The following is a 23,154-nucleotide window of genomic DNA, read 5'->3' as shown; positions in this document are numbered from 1 at the left end:
GGAGCTCACTCACTCTGTAGACCAGGGAATGCATTTTTTGTGTTTGATGTAGAGATTATCCTTCCTCCATATTATGAAATTCTTCATCCTATGTATCTGTGTACATATGTGATGTTTCATTTTCTATAACCCTCAGTGGGTGTAGAAGTGGTGAGGGGAGTCTGCTGTCGGCTTTCCCTCAGAGACAGGCAAGAACAGTTAGCTAGTCTAGTTTTTTACTTCTGTTTTGTTCCTCCTTGCAGAACAGTCCTTAGAGCTTAGTAAGTACGCCTTTCAGGCCCCATAATATGTCCTTGTGCCTCCTACATGCCTGGAATTTGTGTAGGTTGTACAGGGGCTGGAAAGGAGAGTCCTTTGTCACAGCAGGCGAAAGCTTTGTCCTGTCTCTTGTGCTTAGCAATGCCTCATCAGAAGCTTTCGGCGTTTATGTAAGAAGTTTTATTTTTCTTGAACTTGAGCGAATTTAGTGTTAAAGTCTTGTAGAATAGGATGCTATTTTTTTTTAGTCCTAGAAATGTCTTATGTTATATGCAGTTAGTGAAAGATATTGCTAGCTTTGCGTTGTGGGAGTGTTTGCTCTTTGGGAAAGGATTAGTGGGCTTTGTAATATGGGGGAACTTCAAAAGAAAACCTCTCTTAACTATTTTCTGTCTCTTATCATCTTACTTTAAATTATTTCTGTCTTACAAGTTCTCGTACAGCTGCTCTACTCTGAGAAGGTGAAAAAGTTAAAAAATAATTTGCTTAAGGAAAAAATGTGGCATCATAGAGTGAATGAACTTGGCAGAGAGTGGGTGAGGCAGAGAGGGGAAAGTAGATGAGGTGGTTTATGCTGAACCATGCAATCAGGGCTTCCAGTCCATCTTCTTTCCTTAAGGCAGCCTTGAACCTGTTTAAGCTGTTTAGGAGAAAGCGTATTTTAGGGTGATGACTGGTAGGAAGGAGGGCTTTGTGTTTCTTGTTCCTTTTCAAGTGTGTGTATTTGATCCAGTTTAGGACTGGAAGGGACAACAGTGACAAAAATCTCATAACCAGTCATGCTCTGGATGTTAAAATAATGCAAGTCTGTAGGCTTTTACATGTACACAAGTTTCTACTTCAGGACTAGGACATAATGTGCTTTATATACATTAATGTTAGAGATAATCTGGTCAGAAACCAGTTATTCAGGTTTAAAAGGCATGTGAATTACAGTAAATGATTAGACAGCCTCATGGTTATTTTTCTTGTGCTGTGCATTTCCTGATGTTTTTTTGATGGTCACTTGCAGTGATTATAAACAGTAGTTCCTCCATAGTGACTCTTGTTTCTGTTCTGTAATAACTGACACTGTAAAAAGTGTGTCTTGTTAAAGGGTGAAAGCTTCTGATTGTAACTGGCATGTAAACCAGTGTGCTGTATGTGGGTTATGTAGCAGATCCGTGTGAGCTACTGCGGAAGGCTGAGCGGATAAGCTCTAAGAGCTTCTAAGAGTGAGGTCTGAGCACACATCCAGAGCTCGAAGTTCTGATGTGACTTGTGTGTGTGTGTGTGCCACTCAGAGGACAGTTTGTAGGAGTTGATTTTCTCCTTCCCTGTGGCTCCTAGGGATGAAGCTCAGGTTGTTGGGCTTGGTGGTGAGCAATTTTACTGGCTAATAAGCCATCTTGCTGGCCCTAAATTCTTTGTGATTTCTTATAGTGAAAGGCATATAGTAGCCACAGACTGAAGATTGGGGCTGTTAAGACTGTGCAATCATTTATTTTCAAGGACGTACTGATTAGATTTGATGAACTTTTCATTATGGTGTTATTAAAAATTATCAGATAGGCTGAGGATGTGGCTCAGTGGAAGAGCGGTTGTCTAGCATGTACTTGGTCCTGGGTTTAACTACCAGTATCACAAACAAAAATTATTAACTGGGTATGAGAGTTTACACCTGTAATCCCAGGATTTGGGAAGTTGAGGCAGTAGGGCTAGAGAGTGAATTGCAGGGCAGCCTTGGCTGTACTTTGAGAGACCTTGTCTCAAAAGACAACAAACCAAACCACACCACAGCACACCACACCACCAAGGTTGGAGATATTGCTGGGAAGAGTGCTTGCCTAGCATGCAGAGAGCCCAGCACTGTGAGGGAAGGTCATGTCGGGTTAGCAAGATGTGCTGTTGATTAGATCTGTTTAATATTTAGAGACATACTTTTCCTGGAACAGTGCTTGATAGCCTGGGTGCAGTGGATGTTTTATTGTGAAAGTATTTGTATGAGTCAGGTGAATTTAGCTTTGCTTTACTGAAGTATGATAAGTAGTCCTTTGTGATGTGTTATGTTTATTCATCTGCTATATAACTGATGACTGTATGTATATGATAAGGGTTAGGAGCAGCCATTAGGAATAATCAATGATGAGTGCAAATAATCATGTGTACTATAGGAGGTAGAGTAATACATTCTTGTTATTAAATTAACTTTAATAATAATAATCATTATTTTTTAGAAGTTTTAAAAAATTATTTTCAGATCCTCTGGAGCGGTAGTTACTGGTGAGCTCCCTGACATGGGTACTGGTGACCAAACTCTGGTTTCTGGGAAAGCAGCAAGTGCTCTTAACACTTAAAGAGCCACCTCTCTAACAACTTAACGACTGCTTGAGTCAGGGTCTCATTATATAGGCTGCTCTCCGGCTCCCACCTTCCCACCTCAGCCTCATGGAGAATGTTGGGATTACAGTCATGTGCCACCATGCACACAGTAGAGTTATTTTTAGAAAATTTATACTTAAAACCATTTTTGACCCGTGTTTATTTTGTGTGTTTTTGTGAGGGTATACACCACAGCATGATGTGGGGCTCAGAGGACAGCTGGTGGGAATCAGTTCTCTGCATCCATCATGTGGGAGTCAGGTATCAACCTCAGGTCCTCAGGCATGGCTGTCTTCCTGGCTCAGCGATTGAGTTCTTAAATATGACCTTGTAGAGAAGAGCCTTTCTAAGCAAGAGTGAGACTTCCATACTAACTCATGCGTCAGAGGCATGCAGAGGGAAAGATTTAAAAGTGAAAATGGGTTTAACTCTAGTAGCACAATGTCACAGAGCCCTTGACTAGCGTGCACAAAGAACCCCTAACTAACTGGTCAACCAGCTAAAACCTGTCTGTGGGCCTAGGCAAAGCTGCATTAATGTATATCTTTATGTAGCTGCAAGACTCTTCCATTCTGCAAATGCTTTTTGTCTATGAAGAGCAGACTCCAAGGTCAGCTGCTTGTACCAGAGGGAGCTGCCTGTTAGCCCTCTGCTGTGTGCACACTCGGGAACTGATGAACCCTGGGCTAGGAAGTGAGAAACACAAAATGATCCCTCTGAAACACTTCTGCTTGATTTTTTTTTTTTCCCTAGTGATGCCATCTGCAATTTTGTCATTTGCAATGACTCTCCCCTTCGAGGTCAGCCTATTATCTTCAATCCTGACTTTTTTGTGGAGAAACTCCGACATGAGAAACCAGAGGTGTTCACCGAATTGGTGGTCAGCAACATCACAAGGCTTATTGATTTGCCGGGAACTGAGTTGGCTCAGCTGATGGGTGAAGTGGACCTTAAGCTGCCTGGAGGGGCTGGCCCAGCAGCAGGATTCTTCAGGTCTCTAATGTCTCTCAAGCGGAAAGGTAGGTCTTGTGCCTATGGAGGGCAGTGGGTCTTAGCTGCTGATTGGCCTTTACTCTCTATTTGAAAAAAATTATGTACTTTTAAATTTGTTATGTTTGTGCCTGTTTGTATGTGTACCAGATATATGCAAGTGCCCATGGAAGCCAGAAGAGGGCACCAGATCCCTTGGAACTGGAGTTGAGGCAGGTGTGAGCCACCATGCCAGGTCCTCTGCAGGAGTGGACAAGTGCTTTTAGCTGTTGCCCCTTCCTCCCAGTGCGGGCTTTATCCTCTCAACATCTGCACCTCACTGAGAACTTGTTTGACTTCACTTTTGTTAGTAGAATTAAAATGGTGATGCAAATCACCTGAAGTTTGAGGGCGGCCTGGGCACACTGTGAACCCTGTTCAAGAGACAGGGAGGAAGGAAAGAAGGAGGAGGAGGAGGACAGGAGAGAGGGAAGGGGAGGTGAAGAAAAGGGGACAGAGGAAGAGGAGATAGAAAGTACACGCAGTCTTGAGAGATGCTGTGCTTGGTTTAGGTTTATCACGGGCATCTCAGTTTTCATGTCCTGTGAGTAGTATAGGAAAACAATATTTTTCAGGTATTCTTCCTTCCTTCCCTCCCTTCCATCTTGCCTTTCTTTATGAGTTTGTATCACACATTCTTGCCCAGGCTCAAGTAATTGTCTTACCCTCAGGCTTTAGAATAGCTGGAACTACAGGAATGCACTGCTTCGTTCAGTTAAAATGACACGAGACAGAGTAAAGTTACATAGCAGGAGAAGACAGTCAAGGATGCTGAATAATTGTTCTTCTACTGAGGATGAGCTCATGACTACATCCATCCTAGCAGTCTTTCTACCACGGAACTGCATACAAACTTACCCTCCCTCCTCCCCCCCCCCCCCCCCCCGAAAAAAAGACAAGAGCTGGATCTGGTAGTGCACACCTTTGGTCCCAACACTCAGAAGGCGGAGGCATAAGGAGCTCGGTGAGTTTGAGGCTAGCCTGGTCTACATAGCAAGCCCTAATACAGCCAGGATTACATAAACAGACATTGTCTCAAAAATCAAAATAAATAAGTAAATAAATACATACTACAGTAGTTTGCAAACATTTTCATTCTGTGGACTGCTTAGATAATGTCGGTTCTTATATCACCTCCAAAAACCAAGCTTTTTTAGAAGTTGTAGCACCACTTGTGTGGTGTGTGTGTGTGAGTGTGTGTGTGTGTGTGTGTGTGTGTGAGAGAGAGAGAGAGAGAGAGAGAGAGAGAGAGGTGGTGTATGAATATGTATATACACATACGTATTATGTATAGTTTTTTCTTTGAGAATTTCATTTGTGTATACAATGTTTTATGATCTTGTCTGCCTCCTTGCCTCCAACTTCCCCTGGACTCCTTTTGTGTATTCCCATCTGAGCTTCATGTCCTCCCTCCCTTCCTTCGTTCCTTCGTTCCTTCCTTCCTTCCTTCCTTCCTTCCTTCCTTCCTTCCTTCCTGTTTGTTTATATTGAGACAGGCTCTCATTATATAGTCCTGGCTGGTCAGTAACATGCTGTGTAGACTAGTGTCTTTATAGACTAGTGTCTTTATAGACTAGTGTCTTTATAGACTAGTGTCTTTATAGACTAGTGTCTTTATAGACTAGTGTCTTTATAGACTAGTGTCTTTATAGACTAGTGTCTTTATAGACTAGTGTCCTTGAGCTCCCCAGAGAGCCCCTGACTCTGCTCTCCAGTGTTGAGATTTGACCTGTGTGCCACCTTGCCCAGCGGTTTTTTTTTCTTTTTTAATAACCCACAGAGTCTAATTTGTGATTTCTGTATGCACGGGGCTGTGGAGCTGAGGAGTTGCCGTGTGGCTACACCTCCACAGAGGAACTGCCTCCTTCCCCAGCAGCCATCAACTGCAGTCGTCCACAGCTAGCTGGGGGGCCTTTGGACCCCTCCCCCATCGTGCTGGGATGTTGACTGGCTCGGTCTTGTGCAGGTCTTGACAGGCACCCACAGCTGCTGTGAGGCTGTAAGTGTGGCATACACTTCATCTCCAGAAGAAAGCACTTCACAGCATTCCACCACAATCGCTGGCTCCTACGTTGTTTTTGGTTTTTTTTTTTTTTTTTTGTCCAAGTTCCTTGAATCTCCTGGGGAGAATGTTGATACTGACGTACCGTGTAGGGTTGAGCACTCACAAGCAGCTGTTGCAAGCACAGTGACCATTGTGAGTTTCTACATCTACTGATGCCCACTTGAAAAAGAAGGCTTTCTGGCTGAGGCTGAAAGCAGCTCACATCTGTAGCATAAATATTTAGAAGACAGTTTGACAGCTGGATAATTTAGCAAAACAATAGTAGGTTGCTCCTGAAGGCCTGTGGGCCCCCCCCTAGCCATGGGCTTTTGACCAGGCTGACAGTATTGGGTATGACTTCCCTCCTATGGGACAGGCCGCAGAGTCAGCCAGGAAGTGTGGGTACTACTTTTGATAAGGTATTAAAGGGGCCCTGTTTTATTTTATTAAATATGAGGGAATCATTAGGCAGGCTGAAATATTTAAACATTCAAAGACCATAGCCTCATACATATGCACCACCACATATGTGTAACCCACACACATACACATGGAAAGACATGAATTATTAAAAATGTTAAAGAAAAGAAAAAAAGATTATATCCTATATCAACTCTAGTAATAATTGTCATGATTTGACAATCACCTTCAGGTTCTTATTTTTTTTTTTTTTTAAGATTTATTTATTTATTATATGTAAGTACACTGTAGCTATCTTCAGAAACTCCAGAAGAGGGAGTCAGATCTCGTTACGGATGGTTGTGAGCCACCATGTGGTTGCTGGGATTTGAACTCCTGACCTTCAGAAGAGCAGTCGGGTGCTCTTACCCACTGAGCCATCTCACCAGCCCAGGTTCTTATTTTTAAATTAAATATCAGTGTGCTTAAATAAGAAAAGTTTATGCCTCCAGGAATTCACGATCTGACATCAAATTTGGAAAGAATTGACTGGACATTTGCTCTGGCTGCATTTTTTTGGTATATTCCTAGTCTTTAGTTTTAAATTCTTTTTAGATTTTTGTTTACCAATCTTGTGAAAACAGTCAATGATAGGATGCTTGGATGATTTTAGAACCGTGGTGTTTGTGCTGGTGAGATGGGTCTCAGGTAAAGGCATCCGATGCTAGCCGGATGATGCAGCACCCACATGGTGAAAGGAAAGAGCCCCCTTCCATAAGTTGTCCTCTGACACCATGTGTGTGTCTTGCCCCTGCATAAGTACATGCACATAAGAAAGAATCATTGCATTGATGGCCTTGTACTCTTGATGCAATTATAGCCTGGTCCTATGACTTTTTTTTTCCAGAAAAAGGAGTGGTATTTGGATCTCCGTTGACGGAGGAAGGCATTGCCCAGATTTATCAGCTGATTGAATATCTGCACAAAAGTAAGAGTACGCAAAGCTTCAGTGTTCTGTATTTAATGAAGACTTGCCAGTTTTCCTCTGAGAGTTGACTAATGGATTAGTAGGTGCCAACTCCCAATCAACCACAACAAAAAGAACCTCTGATAATTTTGGGTGGTAGATTTTCTAAAAATATATTCCCTTTGAATTTCATATCAGTTATTGATTTGCCTTATTTTCAAAGATGTAGATATGAGATAATGTCTATAAAATTATAATTACCTCTTAACTCTGACAGTTCTGGAACAATTCCATGTTCCTAAAGAATTACGATAAAGAATTATGACATTTATTCAAGAAAGCATGATACTTTCATCTTCAGAACTCAGTGGCTAATATATCATTCTCATCTCAGTCTTTAGTCTTTAGTGGCCTACAGGTTGTTGTTCTAAGAACACAGCTTGATACATTTAAAGTATCAGCCCACACACGCCTTTATGACTTACTGGGTGTAAGATGCTGTGTAGGAGGACTTACAGCAGAGGTTGCAGACTCACATCTTAGAAGGGTTTGAGGCAGGAGCTGGAGAAATGGCTCTGTTCTTCCAGAGGACCTGGGTTCAATTTCCAGCACTCACATGGTGACTCACAACTGTCTGTAACTCCAGTTCCAGGGGACCCAACGCCCTCATACAGACATACATGCAGACAAAACAACAATCTACATAAAATTAAAAAAAATATTTTAAGAAAATGGCTTTTGAGGCATGTGAATTTGTGGGGGTTTTTTGGTTGGTTGTTGTTGGCCAAAGATGTATTAAAACCATAACAAGCCATCAGGGATTTGAGATGAGGAGAATTCAGGCTTTCAGCTTGTTTGAGTGATGAGAATACCTGGCTCCCTCAACCCAGCTGCTGTGTGGGTATGACCTGCTGTCGCACAGGGGCGTGTTTTTCAGCTTGCTGTGGGTCCCATTCATGCCTTTGCTATCACTTGCCTGATTCCTTGGGCACAAACTCAGGCCCCAGAATTGGGGGGACGCCCAAAGATGGAAACATGGACAAGCTTTCTTTTTAAGAACTAGTTGGGTGGGATCAGCTTATTTGGAGTGACTCTAAGCTTTTGGGAGTCTGTTAGCTGCAGGGTGATATATTAGAATTCTCTGAGTCACACAACAATGCAGAGACTTCATTTATTCTTGGCTGAAGAAAACAGTTTACAGGCACCACAAATTTTCATAGATAAACTCTATCTATGAGGAACAGACTCTCAAGGAGCAGAGTCTATCTATGAAACCTCATAAGGGGGTCTTAAGATTTGAGTTTTCTTTCACCTTACTTATCAAGCTTTTTTTTTTTTTTTTTTGGTCATTGATTATATTAAATTCAGTATCTAATGGTACCTCAGTCATCTTCAGATGTTCAGGGGCCCCACAAGGTTTCGAACTTCCCTAGAAATATTGTCAAAACCTTCTTTAGAAAGGGCTCTGTGAAAGGTCTTTAAAGGGAAAGATATCTTTATTCAGTGTACATTAATCATCGATTCTCTTTTGTTTCTTTTGGCCTGGCCGTGCTGAGCAGACTTGCGAGTGGAGGGCTTGTTTAGAGTACCAGGCAACAGTGTTCGACAGCAGCTTTTGAGGGATGCTCTCAATAACGGGACTGATATTGACTTGGATTCAGGAGAGTTTCACTCAAATGATGTGGCCACGCTGCTGAAGATGTTTCTAGGAGAGTTACCCGAGCCCCTGCTGACCCATAAACATTTTCATGTACACCTCAAAATTGCTGGTGAGTATAAGAAAGAGATGAACGTGTTTTTCACTTCAGTAAAGTCCTTGTGATATCCCGTTGCTTGTTACTCTCTACAGTGCTCTGATGTTGGCTCAGACTTCAGGAGCCTTCTGGCCTCCTCTGAGTACTTACAGATCTTGGCAGTTAAGTTTGATTTGATCAGTTGTCTTCTTCCTCTTCATCGTTCTCTTTATTTTGTATGTTCTGTGCACATGACATAACATGCATGTGGAGGTCAGAGGACAATTCGTAGGAGTCAGATCTCTCTGCCGTGTTTGGTGCAGTAGCCGATGTCCTCCGTCGGGCCGCCCGGTGACTCCCTGTTCTTGAGAGCACACGCACTGTGGCACAGTTGGAGCAGAGCTGCTTGGAGTCATGCTGTACACGGTTCCCTCTGACTTACCCTTTAGCCACGGCATATGCGGGTCGGGAAGAGCAGGGCTGACATCATCAGAGCTCCCGTGGACATGATTCCATTCTTTTGGGTATTGTTGGGACATCACTGTAACTAACATTTTGAGGCCCACATGTTTTCCAAAGTGGTTCCACTGGGGCTGGAGAGATGGCTCAGTGGTTAAGAGGATCCTGGTTCAATTCCTAGCACCTACTTTGTGGTTCACAGCTGTCTATAACTCCAGTTTCAGGAGATCTGATGCTCTCTTCTGGCCTCAGAGAGCAGTGCACACATGTGTTGCACACATACATGCAGGCAAAAGACCCAAAGTGGTCACACCATTCAGTTCTCTCACCAGTAGTAGAAGGCTTGTGCTCTCCGTGCCAGCATTTGTATTGCCAGTGCTTTTGTTCAGGTCATCCCAGTCTGTGTGACTGTTTTATTGATAGCTGACATCCCAGCATGCTCAGCTGGACCACTCTTATGACATCTCTCCTTTCCTTTCCATTCCCTCTTCCCCTTTCTTTAAATTGACAGGCCTTGCTAAATTACCTAGGCTGGCCTCAAACTCACAATTCTTTATCTGCCTCCTACGTAGCTAGAACCATGGGTGTGCATCACTGTGCCTGGCTTGTGTATGTTCTTTTCTTTGAAGGGATGTCTATTTAGTTAGTTTGTTTGTTTGTTTGTTTGAGATAAGGTGACTCAGGCTTGACACTCCTCCTCCTCAGTGCTAGGCACACAGGTGTGCATCATCACACCGCACCTTCTATTTAAAGCTTTCTCACATTTTAAAATTGGGTTGTCTTTAGTTGTTGACTTAGATTGACATTAGCTCTTATGTTTTGCTTTTTCTTTCTTGTGGTTCTGGGGTTCATGATTTCCCTGCTAACATGTTCATAGTCACACAGGAAGGACTTTGCAAAGTCCATTAATTGCCTATTTTATTTTGTTTTATTAGTTTTTTATAGTATTGGTATTTGAATCTAGGACCTTCCTAAGGTATTAGCAGTTTTGAATTTCCTTTATGATTGATTTTTTTCCTTCTCTTTCTTTAGTGGGAGTGAGAGGAAAATAATAATCAAAATTGCATTGACTTTTTTTGGCTGGTTTATTTTTTCCTTTCCAATAATATTTTGTTTTGTTTTGTTTTGTTTTCCAGATCTGATGCAGTTTGATGATAAAGGAAATAAGACCAACATACCAGACAAGGAGCGGCAGATTGAGGCCCTGCAGCTGCTCTTCCTCATCCTCCCTCCAGCCAATCGTAACTTGCTAAAGTTACTGCTTGATCTCCTGTATCAGACAGCGAAGAAGCAAGACAAGAATAAGATGTCTGCCCATAACCTTGCTCTTATGTTTGCACCCCATGTCCTGTGGCCCAAAAATGTTAGTATTGAGGGGAAGATCTTTAGGGCTTGATTTTCTTTTCTTTTCTTTCTCTTTTTCTTCTTCTTCTTCTTCTTCTTCTTCTTTTTTTTTTTTTTTTTTTTTTTTTGAGACAGGGTTTCTCTGTGTAGCCCTGGCTGTCCTGGAACTCACTTTGTAGACCAGGCTGGCCTCAAACTCAGAAATCCGCCTGCCTCTGCCTCTGCCTCCCAAGTGCTGGGATTAAAGGCGTGTGCCACCACGCCCGGCTTATGTCTTTTTAAGTGGAAACCTGCTAGCCCAAAGCCTTTCAGCGACATGCACTGGTGAGCACTTCTCAGTTCTTAATGCTCTTTGTTTGGTCTCTTTCCACTGACTAGGTCACTGCAAATGATCTTCAGGAGAATATCATAAAGTTAAACACAGGAATGGCTTTTATGATCAAACACTCTCAGAAACTTTTTAAGGTAGGTGAGGGGTGGCATTTAGTTGGTAATAGGAAAAGGAAGATGGGGCAGAGTGTGACCCTGGAGGAGAGGCACTGTGTGGGATTGTAAGGCGGAGTGGACAGTGGGGAGGGCTAGACATGGAAATAGAATGAGTCTCTCTGTTATGGCAGATCTATTTCTAATCTTTTAGGTTTTTTTTTTTTAATCGTTTTATGACTGACTGACTCACTCAGCATAATGTCTTCAAATTTATCCAGTGTAGTGTGTGGTAGCATTTCCTTTCTGAAGGCTGCGTAGTATTTTTTGGTGTGTACACTGCACATACTGCTAATGTATTCATACGTGAGTAAACATTCAGACTGCGCCTGTGGCTAAGCTGTTGCAGTGCTGCTGTGAATTCACATGGATGTGTAAACACTCCACACAGCCCTGCCTTTTTCTTTTCTTTCTTTTTTCTTTTTTTGGTATATTTCATAGGTTATATGGTAATACTTTTTAAAGGTTTTCGAGAAACTGCCATGCTGTTGTCTGCACTACCTGTATTGTTTTCCCTGTCTCCTAACAGTAGAGTGGGGTCCATGTCCTTTCCAGCTCCTGCTTTTGTCTGGTGCTTATTTTCTCATCGTTGTCATCCTAAGGGGGTGGGATGGGTCTCACTGTAGTTCTCATGTCCGCAGGGATGAGTGACGTGGAACAGTTTTTCATGTGTCTCGTTACTGTTCTATTACTGCAACAGGACACAATGGCCAAGGCAACTTTTAAAATTTTGTTTTGTTTTGTTTTAGGTTTTTGTTTGTTTGACACAGGGTCTCTCTGATAGCCCTGGCTATTGTAGAACTCACTATGTAGCCCAGGCTAGCCTTAAACTCACAGAGATCCACCTGCCTGCCAAATACTGGGATTGAAAGTGTGCACTAACAAATATGGCTAACCAAAGCAACTTATAAAGGAAAGGTTTTTTGTTTTTGTTTTTTGTTTTGTTTTTTGTTTTTTGTTTTTGAGACAGGGTTTCTCTGTGTAGCCCTGGCTGTCCTGGAACTCACTTTGTAGACCAGGCTGGCCTCGAACTCAGAAATCCACCTGCCTTTGCCTCCTGAGTGCTGGGGTTAAAGGCGTGCGCCACCACGCCCGGCTTAAAGGAAAGTTTTTTTTTTTTTTTTTTTTTTTTTTAATTTTAAAGATTTATTTATTTATTTATTTTATGTATATGAGTACACTATTTGCTCCCTTCAGACACACCAGAAGAGGGCATCAGATCCCATTACAGATGGTTGTTAGCCACCATGTGGTTGCTGGGAATTGAGCTCAGGACCTTTGGAAGAGCAGTCAGTGCTCTTAACTGCTGAGCTATCTCTCCAGCCCTAAAGGAAAGTTTTTAATTTAGGCTTACAGTTTTAGAAAGTTAGAGCCCGGGGCTGGTGAGATGGCTCAGTGGGTAAGAGCACCCGACTGCTCTTCCGAAGGTCCAGAGTTCAAATCCCAGCAACCACATGGTGGCTCACAACCATCCGTAACAAGATCTGACTCCCTCTTCTGGTGTGTCTGAAGACAGCTACAGTGTATTTACATATAATAAATAAATAAATCTTTAAAAAAAAAAAAAAAAAAAAAGAAAGTTAGAGCCCATGCTGCTGGAGCAGAGACATGGAATAGCTGAGATAGCAGGAAGCAGAGAGAGACACTGGGGACCGTCTGTATTTGTATTTTGGCTCGTCAGTGCCTTGTGCTACCTTTGTTTTTAAAACAGCAACTACAGTGGTGACTTCCTACAGCTTCCTATCAGACCTATGGAGGTGTCTATTTGGTCAAATATGGTATTTTGGAAAGTGTTTGGCTTTTCAGAGTAATCTACCCATTAGATAATGTTATGATTCTCTTTCTGTGGCCTGAAAGATTTTTAGATCCTAATAACCACTAAGCCCTGGTTTCCTTTTATGTCCTGCCCAGGCTCCTGCTTATATTCGCGAATGTGCCAGATTATACTATTTGGGCTCCAGAACTCAAATGTCAAAGGTAAGAACAGGAAACTGGTCTCTAAACAAGGGAAGAATTAAGACTAGTGAAGTTTTAAAACAAAGTATAACATTATACTTAAGCCTGTAAATTTACCTAGTCATTTGTTTTAGCAGGGTCAAAGATGGAGAAGGGAGCTGTTGAAATAGAAATGCCCTATGTACCATATGCTCACTGGCTTTCAGAGAGCTCACTAGTGATGATGTCCTCTGCACGTGTGTCATAGCATACATCATATGTTAAAGTTTTCATAAAACTTGTATACATTTTATTAGCCTATGAGCCAAGCAACATTTAAACACCATTAATTATAGAAGCAAAAGTTCAGTCCTTCTAGAAAAGGCACCAGCATGTGGCTGACCTGGATGTAGCCTGAGAGACAGACGTGGAGGCTGCCATCTTATGCTGTGTTTTCTACTCCTGTGTGGTTTTTCTCTCATTCAGTGAATATTAGGTGTGACTAAGTAAGAAACTGCATTTTAATCCTAGTTTAACTAGGCGTGGTGTTTTTGGAGAGCTGTTGCTTTTATTCCTTCCACGCAGTTTGTGTGGAAAAGAGATTCAGCCAAGGCCCAGCAGCCATGGGCTCTATGGTTGGTTATCACTTCAGTGTCTGGATGAAGTTAAATTTCACCTTAAGCCTTTGTTTTTGTTTGTTTCTTGTTTTTGTTCTATCTGCTGGGACTAATACTTTGGGGCTTACTTTATTGTATAGCAACAAGTACTACTTGAAATTAAAAAGTGTTCTGAAAATCGAACTCAAACAGCTACAATTGTTTATGGCAATATTGTTTGGTGTCTTAAGACAGGGTATCACTATGTAGCTCTGGCTGTCCTGGGATTGGCTCTGTAGGCCAAGCTGGCCTCAAACTCACAGAGATCCAGCTGCCTCTGCTTCTGGAGTTCTGGGATTAAAGGCGTGCATCACCACTGCCTGGCTTGGCAGAATTCTAACTGCATGTTTTATACATTTTCCTTTAGGATGACCTTGATCTGACAACCTCATGTCATAACATGTCCTTCCAGCTGGCAAGATGTCAGAGACAGAACAGGGTAGATCCTTCCTCTCAGCAGGAGGAGACCCAGCAGCACACAGAAGAGGCGCTGAGAGAACTCTTCCAGCATGTTCATAACTGGCCAGACTCCGCGAAGAAGAAACAACTTCTCAGACAGGTGCCTGGGTACAGGGACATAGGTGGGCTCTAGGAATCGCTGGAGAACACCACTCAGAATCACATTGGAACAGGCTTTGGCTCAGTCAAAAAAAAAATCAGGCTTGTCTGTGGAATTGCAGTTCTGGAGAGAGGTGTCAGAGTGCTTGACTCTCTGCAGTTAGCTGTGCTTAAACATCTGTAATTTTAGTCACCTGACAAAAACGCTCCAGGGTTTGTGTGGACCAGCAGCTCCAACGTACCATTCCAGGACTGCAGTGCTGTGTGCTCCCTAGGGATATAATTTCTGAATTTCCATTTCCAGCTTTGTGAAACAGTTGTAGCATGCATACATAGAGCTTGTAAAGGAGGAGAGGCTGGCAGAGCAAAAGAGGCAGCTCTTCCTGATGGATGGATGGATTGTTTGTGGTTAGAAAACAGCCTAAAACAGGGTCCTAGTGTATTAAACAGGAATTCTGGTGTCTGCGTTTGCTTATTTTGGGGTTTTGGAGGTAAGGTTAGGTCATTCATTTGCTACTTTGAGGACTCAGTATGACTTGAGTGAATCCTTCCTGGTTGGGAGTCTCTCAGGAGATTTGTCTTAGTTCCTTTGGATTGTGCTGTTCAGGCAAGGCCAGTGCATCAGTCAGTCCTCACTCCCTGTGCAGACTCCTGGGGTAGTCAACATGTGAAAGGAAGGAGTTGCACTTGGCACACAGGGGTGGAAGTTTCTGTCCTTGACTGAGTGGCCCTGTGGGAGGCCTGATATTAAGGCACCAGCATGAGCAGGGCAAAGCAGTGCACCACATGACCAGGTGTCATAGTACCCCTTAGAGGCCGTGCCCCTGTGAGCCAGTACCTCCCACCCCTGGCTTTGGAGGACATTGTAGATTGAACCGCAGTAGTCAGCTCTTCATTCTTGTTCAGCTTGTTCCTTCTTTGGGAAAGACTGCCTTTATTTTGGGGGGAGGGGTGCATCTCTAGCATAAGGCAAGATAAAGAGGTATCAGACACTGCTGGGGACTGAGCTGTTCCCATCAATGGACAAAGTCCTCTACAAGTGTTTTGTCATGGCCATAGAGATGGTTTTAAGAGTAGCAGAACTCAAGTGTGGTGTTAGACATCTGTAATTCCAGCAGTAGAGAAGTAGAGACAGGTAGATCTCTGTGAGTTCAGCTAGCCTGCTCTACATAGGGAGTTCTGGGACAACCAGAACTTGGTTAAAGACTACAGTGCCTCCCCCTGCTGCCCCTTTTTTTAAACTGGAGATGTCTTTATACAAAGAGCTGACAGCATTCAAAGTCTGCGTTCAATCTCTTTCCCTTCATAGCAGTGCTGGCTGACAGAGAGTTTCAATACCTTAGGAGCATTCTGGCTTAGGAGTTCAGTTGGTAGAGGGCTTGTCCTCCATTCATGCACCCTAGGTTGGATTCCTGATGCCTCATAAACTGGGTATGGCCATCTAGGTTTATAATGTCAGGACTTGGAAGGTAGAGGCAGGAAGATTAGGAGTTAAAGGTCATCCTTGGCTATATAGAGAGTTGAGGCCAGCTTGTGCTACATGAGACTCTATCTTAAAATAAATCCTGGCATATAGTTTGTTAAACTGGGGACTCTCATGGCTTATGCTATGTTCTGCTTCCAAGGTACTTGATGCAAAAATAATTCTGGTTTGCTAGCAGGTCTGAGACAAGCTCTTAAGCACTGTGGGTCCTGGTTTCCTGTCTGTAAAGCAGGCATGGGCATCCCTTGTTCAGAGAATCTGAGTCTTAGGACTTCTTCAAGTAATTGAGTATATTTTGTGTTTTTGTTTTTGAATGTCCCTTCTGCTTTTGTGATTGCCTGTGAACCTACCCTATACATCTAGGGAGTCTTTGACTTTCTAAGTATCTTCACTCAGGTATTATTTGCCCTAGGTTGCTGTTTCTTGATGGCACAATGTTAATACAATGGTCTCTGTATTTTTTGTAGTTCCATAAGCAGTCTCTGACTCAAACACCAGGGAGAGAACCTTCTACTCCCAGGGTCCAGAAGAGAGCCCGCTCACGCTCCTTCAGTGGGCTTATCAAGGTAAGCCTGTGTTCCTGCTGCCCACATCAGTTCTCAGGAAATTTGCGCCTTATTTTCTTGTGTTTAAACAACTTAATTCTGTTCCTTGGAGTCCTAGAAAGGGTTAATTAGTAAGGAGACAGAAAAGGAAAAGTTTGGAAAAGGCCTTCTTTTCTTTTTTAATTAAAGATTCATTTATTTTATATATGTTAGTACACTATTGCTCTCCTCAGACACACCAGAAGAGGGCATCAGATCCCATTGCAGATAGTTGTGAGCCACCATGTGGTTGCTGGGAATTGAACTCAGGACCTCTGGAAGAGCAGCCAGTGCTTGTAACCATTGAGCCATCTCTCCAGCCCCAGGCCTTATTTTCTAAAGCATTTTACTATGTTAGAAATTGAAGGAACACTATAGTGGGAAAGTAGTACTGGCCTTCCCTCCTCCTGGGGTCTGAGGACAGGAGTCTCTCTTGCTCCCTGCTTCACTCTTAGCTGGGGACGAGGGACGTTGTTGGACATTGGACTTTCTAATGCTCCCAATGAATTTTGTATCTTTTATTTTGGTGAACTTAATATTTTCACTGTTGTTTCTTTCCATGTATCAAAATGACTAGAAATCTTGTTTCTAGAACAAATAGAAAATGCATTTCTGTGTCATTGCTGCTGTCACTAAGTGTGCAGGCTGCTGACCATTACTGCAGTTAGTGGGAGCTGCTGTCAGGTTCAGTCACAGGGTTCACATTTCTTTCTTTGTATTCTTTTCTCATCCATTACGTCACTACCTCCGTTTCTCCTCCCAGCTTCTATCCCCCACTTCACACCTCCCCTCTTCCCCAGATACACTCTTTCTGTTTCCCTCCAGAACACAGCAGGTCACTCAGGGATATCTATCCATTGAACATGGCAGAACAAGTTACAATAAGACCTGGCACCTCCCTCATATCAAGGCTGGACGAGGCAACCCAGTAGAAGGAAAAGGGTCCCAAACACAGGCAAAAGAGTCAGAAAATCCCCCAACTTCCACTGTTAGGAGTCCTGCAAGAACACCAAGCTACACAACCACAGAGTGTACATAGAAGACCAAACTCAAACCCATATAGGACCCACGTTTGTTGCTTCAGTCTTCACAAGCCCCTATGAGCCTTGCTTAGTTGATTGTGTGGACTGTGTTCTCAACCTCTCAGATCCTACAGTCTTTTCTTCTCTTCTGTGGGGTTCCCTGACTCTACCTAACGTTTGGCTGTGGGTCTCTGCATCTGTTTCTATCAGTTGCTGGATGAAGCCTCTGATGTCAAGTGGGGTAAGCACCAATCTATGAGTATAGCAGAATATCGTTAGGAATCATTTCGTTGGTTTTTGCTTTTTTGTGCCACCCTGGGTTTCTGGGTTGTCCTCCCTCTGGTTCCTGGCCACCCGGGCACTGTCGGGCATGGCTCCCTCTTGTGGCTTGGCCTCAAGTTTATTTCAATGCCTAAACTACAGCTAGCTAATCCAGAGGGGTTAACTCTATTCCAATTTCTATTTTTCTTTTCGAAATTGTTTTAACATTGTTAAAATATATAATTTTATAAATATTAAGGATCCTTTTGACTACAACTTTAAAGTTATTTTGTATAACTTTTTATTTCAGCATAAGCTGAAGTCATTAGCAGTTGTACTTTCATTTAGCCCTAATTTTGATCCTTTGTTTGTTTGTTTTTGTAAGACAGGGTTTCTCTGTGTAGCCTTGGCTGTCCTAGAACTTGCTCTGTAGACCAAGGTGGCCTTGAAGTCACAGAGATGCGTCTGCCTCTGCCTCCTGAGTGCTGGGGTTAAAGGTGTTGTACTCCCACCACCAGCAGTTTTGATTCTTTTTATACTTTGTAGAGGTCTAGAATCTATTCTCTATCCTCACGGATGGGGCTAAGTGACCTCTGGGACATGACACTCGCTGAAGTGTTTGGTTTGCTATTCACAGTGGAGTGAAAAAATGCCTTGTGGAGCAGGAGAGAATATTTGTTTAAGCCATGTATCTGGTTAGGAGATAATGTCTGGAATATAGAAGGAACTTATATGGCTCAATAGTGCTGAAAATCCAAGCTCATTACAAAACAGGAAACAACCAGAATAGACATTTCTCTTAAGGCATGTGACCAAGAAAGACACAAGGTGTTCATCATTACTCATTGTTAGGGGCATGTAAAGTTACCCACCATACCACGAAACCTCATACCCACTGGGATGACTCTGTCCACAAATCAGAGAACCCTGTACACTACTGCTGGGAGTATAAAATGGCAAAGCTGTTGGGGAAAACAGTATGACCATCTCTCAGAAAATCAGCAATAGAACTACTTTATGACCTGCCAGTTTCCATTCTGTGCCAAGGAATTGAAAGCAGGGTCTCACAGTGAAAGGAAAAGTATGGGCTCAGGACCCCAAGACCAAGTTTTCAGCACAAAGGAGGCTTATTTGCCCCAGAGAGACAGAGGGCAGGGAATAAGAGACAAAGATAGGAGAATGAAGGAGAAGAGGAAGGGAACAAGGGAGAGGGGGGAGAGATATTTGTCCTGGGGGGCAGAGGACTACTGCCTCTAGGTAGAGAGGAGGCAGACATGGCACAAGGGAAAATGGGAAAGTCTGTTAGGATGAGGTGTTTAACTTTGATTGGGCGTGTTAATTAGGTGAGACAAAGGGGGCTTTGATCGCTGCACTTCAATACTTTGGTAGCTGGACCTTGGTAGTCAGCCTCAGGGGGAGGAAGTGGCCAAATGAGGGAATAGACCTTGGTGGCTAGCTTTAGGAATGTAATCTAGTGGTTTTTAATAAGGCAAAGGGAATGGGAGAGAAAGGCAAGGCCTGCCTGAACCATGGTCGCCTGCTCGGGCTGCTCAGAGTCCCTTCACAGGGAGTTATCTTTATAGTGTTCATGGAAATGTTATTTACAGCGGCCTAAAGGTTGAAGCAGCTTAGCTGTCTATTGGAGGACTGCATATGAGAAGTGTGGAGAGAGTGGAGGATTTTCCGTCCTTAAAAGGAAGGAAAGTCTAACATACTCTTCATCACAGTGGGCCCTTGAGGACATCATGCTAAATTAAATCTAAAGCCAGTCACAAGGTAAATGTTGTACAGTTCTGTTTATTTGAGGAACTAAAGTGGTTTAAGTCACTCGTGATTAGCAGGGGTCAGCAGTATGGAGGGAATGTGGAGTTATCGCTTGTTTAGGAGGAACAATGTGGATGGGTGAGCTGCCTCAGTTTGATGACACTGGGACTTTAGTAAAGCCACTGAAGCAAGTACTGAAGTGGATAAGGCACTAAGCATAACTGCATCGGTTCTGTTCTGTTTTGTTTTTTTGAGACAGGATCTCTGTTTCTTTAGTTGTTCTTGGATGGCTGTGGTTTTCTGCTGTGCTTTGAGGTGTATTGACAGTTATTGCTTAAATGTAGGTGCTGCTGTGTGTTTGGCTATTACGCTCTTTACTTAGAACTTCAGAAGTAATGAGGATAAAACATTTTAGAACATTATTCTTTTTTTCTTTTCTTTCTTTTTTTGAAGTCACTATCAGCTGAACCCAGGGCCTCATACATGTGAGCAAGCACTCTGCCATTGAGCCACATCCCAAGCCCAGAGCAACAGCTTTCTACACAGATGGGCAAAGTGGTTTCATTATAAATGAGGAGAGGTTTGAACTGATAGAGGATATAGGACTTTCGCTCAGTAGCTCTGCATATTTCAGTACTGTTTTTATTTGTTAGTGGTCTTGGGGATTGAACCCCAGGGCTTTGTACAAGCCAGGTCCAGCTCAGAATGCCCTTCTGGAAATTTGCTGGAAGCTTTATAGCTAGTTTCCTGCATCTTGGCATTCCCAGCTCAGCATTCTCAAGTAACTCCTGCCTTCTGAAGGGAGGATATACAGGCCTGATTTTTCTAGTGTGCATGTGTGTGTGTGTGTGTGTGTGTGTGTGTGTGAGCTATTTGGCTTTTTAAAAAAAATCTATTTGATTTTTAGGTCCTTTAAAAATTAAAACTTTTGGGAGGTAGAGACATGGCTTAGCAGTTCTTATAGAGAGGACCAGAGTTTAGTTCCCAGCACCCATATTGGGCATCTTACAATGGCCTATAACTTCAGCTTCAGGGGATCTGATGCTGCACACACACACACACACACACACACACACACAATCTTAAAAAAATCAAAATTTTTAGAGTTTTGCTTTCCCCCCAGTTTTATAGAGGTGTATCTGACGGTGAGTCCTACATGGACCTCTTGTTTGGGAAGACAGTCTTCCTCTAGAGTCATGTAAATACCTGGCTCTGCTGCTGTTAGTGATAATACAGAGGTTAATGTTTTAGGTTTTTAGTTTAGCTTAATTTGTTTTTTGGGGGGGTTATTTTTGACACTGCTCTTGTTTCAGAATTCAGATTTGCTCTGCAGGGAAGGGAGGTCTCTCTCAGATGGAGTCATTACTTTCCTCAAGACTGTGGAGTCCTCGTCGGTGGTCATGTGACCATCCTGAGACAGCCTGGGGCCTTTTGTGGCTGTTTTAGGAACTGTTGGACAGTTTCTATACGTTTACTAGTCCTGTGTGAGGAAGGACAGAGAGACAATTCTAGAGGAGACCGAGTCTGTGGTTCCCTTAGTGGAGAGGAGAAGCGACCTCCACAGCTGACAGAGAAACCACACCTATTCTCTCAAAACAGCCCAACCCTCAGGAGCCCCTGTATCCTTGCTGCTCACAGAGGTACTGTCCTTAGCTGATAGTCGGTGGGTAAGTCACCCGGAGAAGCACTCGTTCTTGGTGCTTGCTGTATGCTTTCCCTTCCTCACATGACACGGCCTCAGTCTGTACAGAAGTTGACAAGATGCTGCTGAGTTGTTTGTTTTAACTGGGGAAGTTGTAGTTTTGCAAGCCAGACAACTACAAAATAATAAATGCTCAAAACCAAAATATTTTCTGTTCCTAAATCAGCGCAAAGTCCTGGGCAGTCAGATGACTTCAGAAAAGAAAAACAGTTCTCCTGCTCCAGAGTCTGTGGCCATGGGGGAACTGAAGAAAGCCAGCAAAGAAAATATGAACCTGGTAAGAGCATACGCCTGTCTGTCTGTCTGTCTGTCTGTCTGGGAAGGCGGCTGATAGACCGGCCCTTGTTCTGCTGTGACTCTCTGGCTCAGCCAGCGGTGCTCACGGCCCTTTCTGTAGGTTACACAGACCATTCCGCATGTTCTGAGTTCAGGAAGGTAGGGCATGGGGGTTAGGTTTGCTTCTGTTGCTGTGGGAAACACTGGCTACAACTCAGGAAGGAAAGGGTTATAGCTTACAGTTCATTATGGAGGGAACTCAGCGCAGGAACTGAAGCGAAGGCCATGAAGACACTGCTCACTCCCTTGCTCCCCATGGCTCTCTAAGTTTGTTTGTTTGTTTGTTTTTATTTATTTTTGGTTTTTGGTTTTTTGATGCAGGGTTTCTCTATGTAGTCCTGGCTGCTCTGGAACTCACTCTGTAGACCAGGCTGGCCTCGAACTCAGAAATCCGCCTGCCTCTGCCTCCTGAGTGCCGGGATTAAAGACGTGCGCCACCATGCCCGACTCTGAGCTTGTTTTTGTTTGTAGAACCTAAGACTGTCTGCCCAGGGAGGAACCCTTACAGTGCCTGTGTCCCTGCATCAATCATTAATTAAAACGCTCTACGTGCTTGCCTATAGGCCAGGCTGATGGAGACATTATCTCAGTTGAGGTTAGAGATGACTCTAAGCAGCATAGCTGGTTACAAGTACAGATGAGCAGTACAGCATGGTAGCTGTCAACAAGTGCTGAAGGGTCGGTTAAGTCTCACTAGAAATGCCATAGGGCAGGTTAGCCCTCCCTGGCTCTGCATTACCTGTGGGCAGTCCTTCAGGGTATGCTAGGCTACTGCATTAAGCTGCCCATAGCCAGTTAAGCGTGGAGGCTTAACCTCCGTCTGTAAAGGAGCACTGACGTCTGACCGTCTAAGCCACCATACAGTTTTCTCGTTGCAGTTCTTCTCTGGCTCTCCAGCTGGGACAGTGACACCAACAAGATTGAAATGGTCTGAGGCGAAGAGAGAGGGGAGAAAAGGTACTCACTGGAGCCACCTCTGTCCTCACTGCCCGGGCTTTTAGCCTGTGTCTTCTTGGTCAGCAGTGTTTTCCATTTGTGACGTCTAAGGTGGTATAATTGTAGTCATAGAAATTTGGATGATTATTCTGCTTAGCACTGCCTTCAGGTACTGAGGGGCAGAGTTCCAAACAGACTCACTTATACCTTCTGTGGATAGACAGGATCCACCACCCATCAGCTGACTCACGAACACTTGTTAAACAAGACAGCACAAGTACAAATGGCTTTGTGAGGCTGAGAATGTCCATGCCAAAAGGACACTCATGAAAGTCATGCTTCTCTTTTCTGCAGACTTGAGTAGTCGTGGAAGGGTGCTGGAAATCATGTCGGCATGGTTTTGAAGTTTTTTACTTCAGAGAGGATTGTTATCATGGGCTGATAGCTTTTCCGTTAAAAAGCTGCTGTGAGCAGGCATGGGTCTGCACAGCTGAAATCCCAGCACTCAGGACGGAAGGCAGGAGGGTTTCTGGAAGTTCAGTTGCTGCTCCATGTATCAGTAGTGGAGAGAGCACATGTAGACATGTAGCTCAGGGGTAGAGTGCACATGTGCGGTCTTGGGTCCCATCCCTGGGCAGCAAAGTCATTGTGATGAATCTTTATTCTCTTCTAGAAACTTAGCTATTGTGTGGTTTCTTACTTTCTACCTTGATGAATAGCCGAGCTCCCTTCTCCTCCCACTTTCTTTTGCACAGAATTGTGCTACTGAAGCAAGCTCAGTATTTGAGTTATTCCTATCCAAATATTTCTTTTTAAATGGTGTTTAAACACTTTTTAAAT

The 23,154-nt window shown here is 43.4% G+C and overlaps 1 protein-coding gene across 6 annotated transcripts in view; it reads left to right on the top strand.

Moving 5' to 3' along the window:
- Arhgap19 (Rho GTPase activating protein 19) overlaps nt 1–23,154 on the top strand; it is a 35,497-nt gene that overhangs the window by 6,700 nt on the left and 5,643 nt on the right. The window contains exons 1-11 of one of the 6 annotated variants that reach the window (XM_011247341.1): nt 385–428; nt 3,373–3,638; nt 6,999–7,079; nt 8,618–8,827; nt 10,387–10,613; nt 10,973–11,059; nt 12,989–13,054; nt 14,036–14,227; nt 16,177–16,275; nt 21,209–21,319; nt 22,257–22,335. In XM_011247341.1, the coding sequence (XP_011245643.1) occupies nt 400–428; nt 3,373–3,638; nt 6,999–7,079; nt 8,618–8,827; nt 10,387–10,613; nt 10,973–11,059; nt 12,989–13,054; nt 14,036–14,227; nt 16,177–16,275; nt 21,209–21,319; nt 22,257–22,335 (1,447 nt within the window). In that variant the 5' untranslated portion in view covers nt 385–399. Of the gene's footprint in view, nt 1–344; nt 429–3,372; nt 3,639–6,998; nt 7,080–8,617; nt 8,828–10,386; nt 10,614–10,972; nt 11,060–12,988; nt 13,055–14,035; nt 14,228–16,176; nt 16,276–21,208; nt 21,320–22,242; nt 22,336–23,154 lie in introns of those variants that run through there. The other 5 variants (XM_011247342.1, NM_027667.3, XM_011247344.3 and 2 more) reach the window with 5 other exon arrangements.

This window comes from Mus musculus, chromosome 19 (genome assembly GCF_000001635.26).
Source record: "Mus musculus strain C57BL/6J chromosome 19, GRCm38.p6 C57BL/6J".
In the NCBI taxonomy this organism is placed as follows: domain Eukaryota; kingdom Metazoa; phylum Chordata; class Mammalia; order Rodentia; family Muridae; genus Mus; species Mus musculus.
The sequence above is the reverse complement of the archived record's forward strand: the minus strand, read 5'-3'. Positions and strand labels throughout refer to the sequence as shown.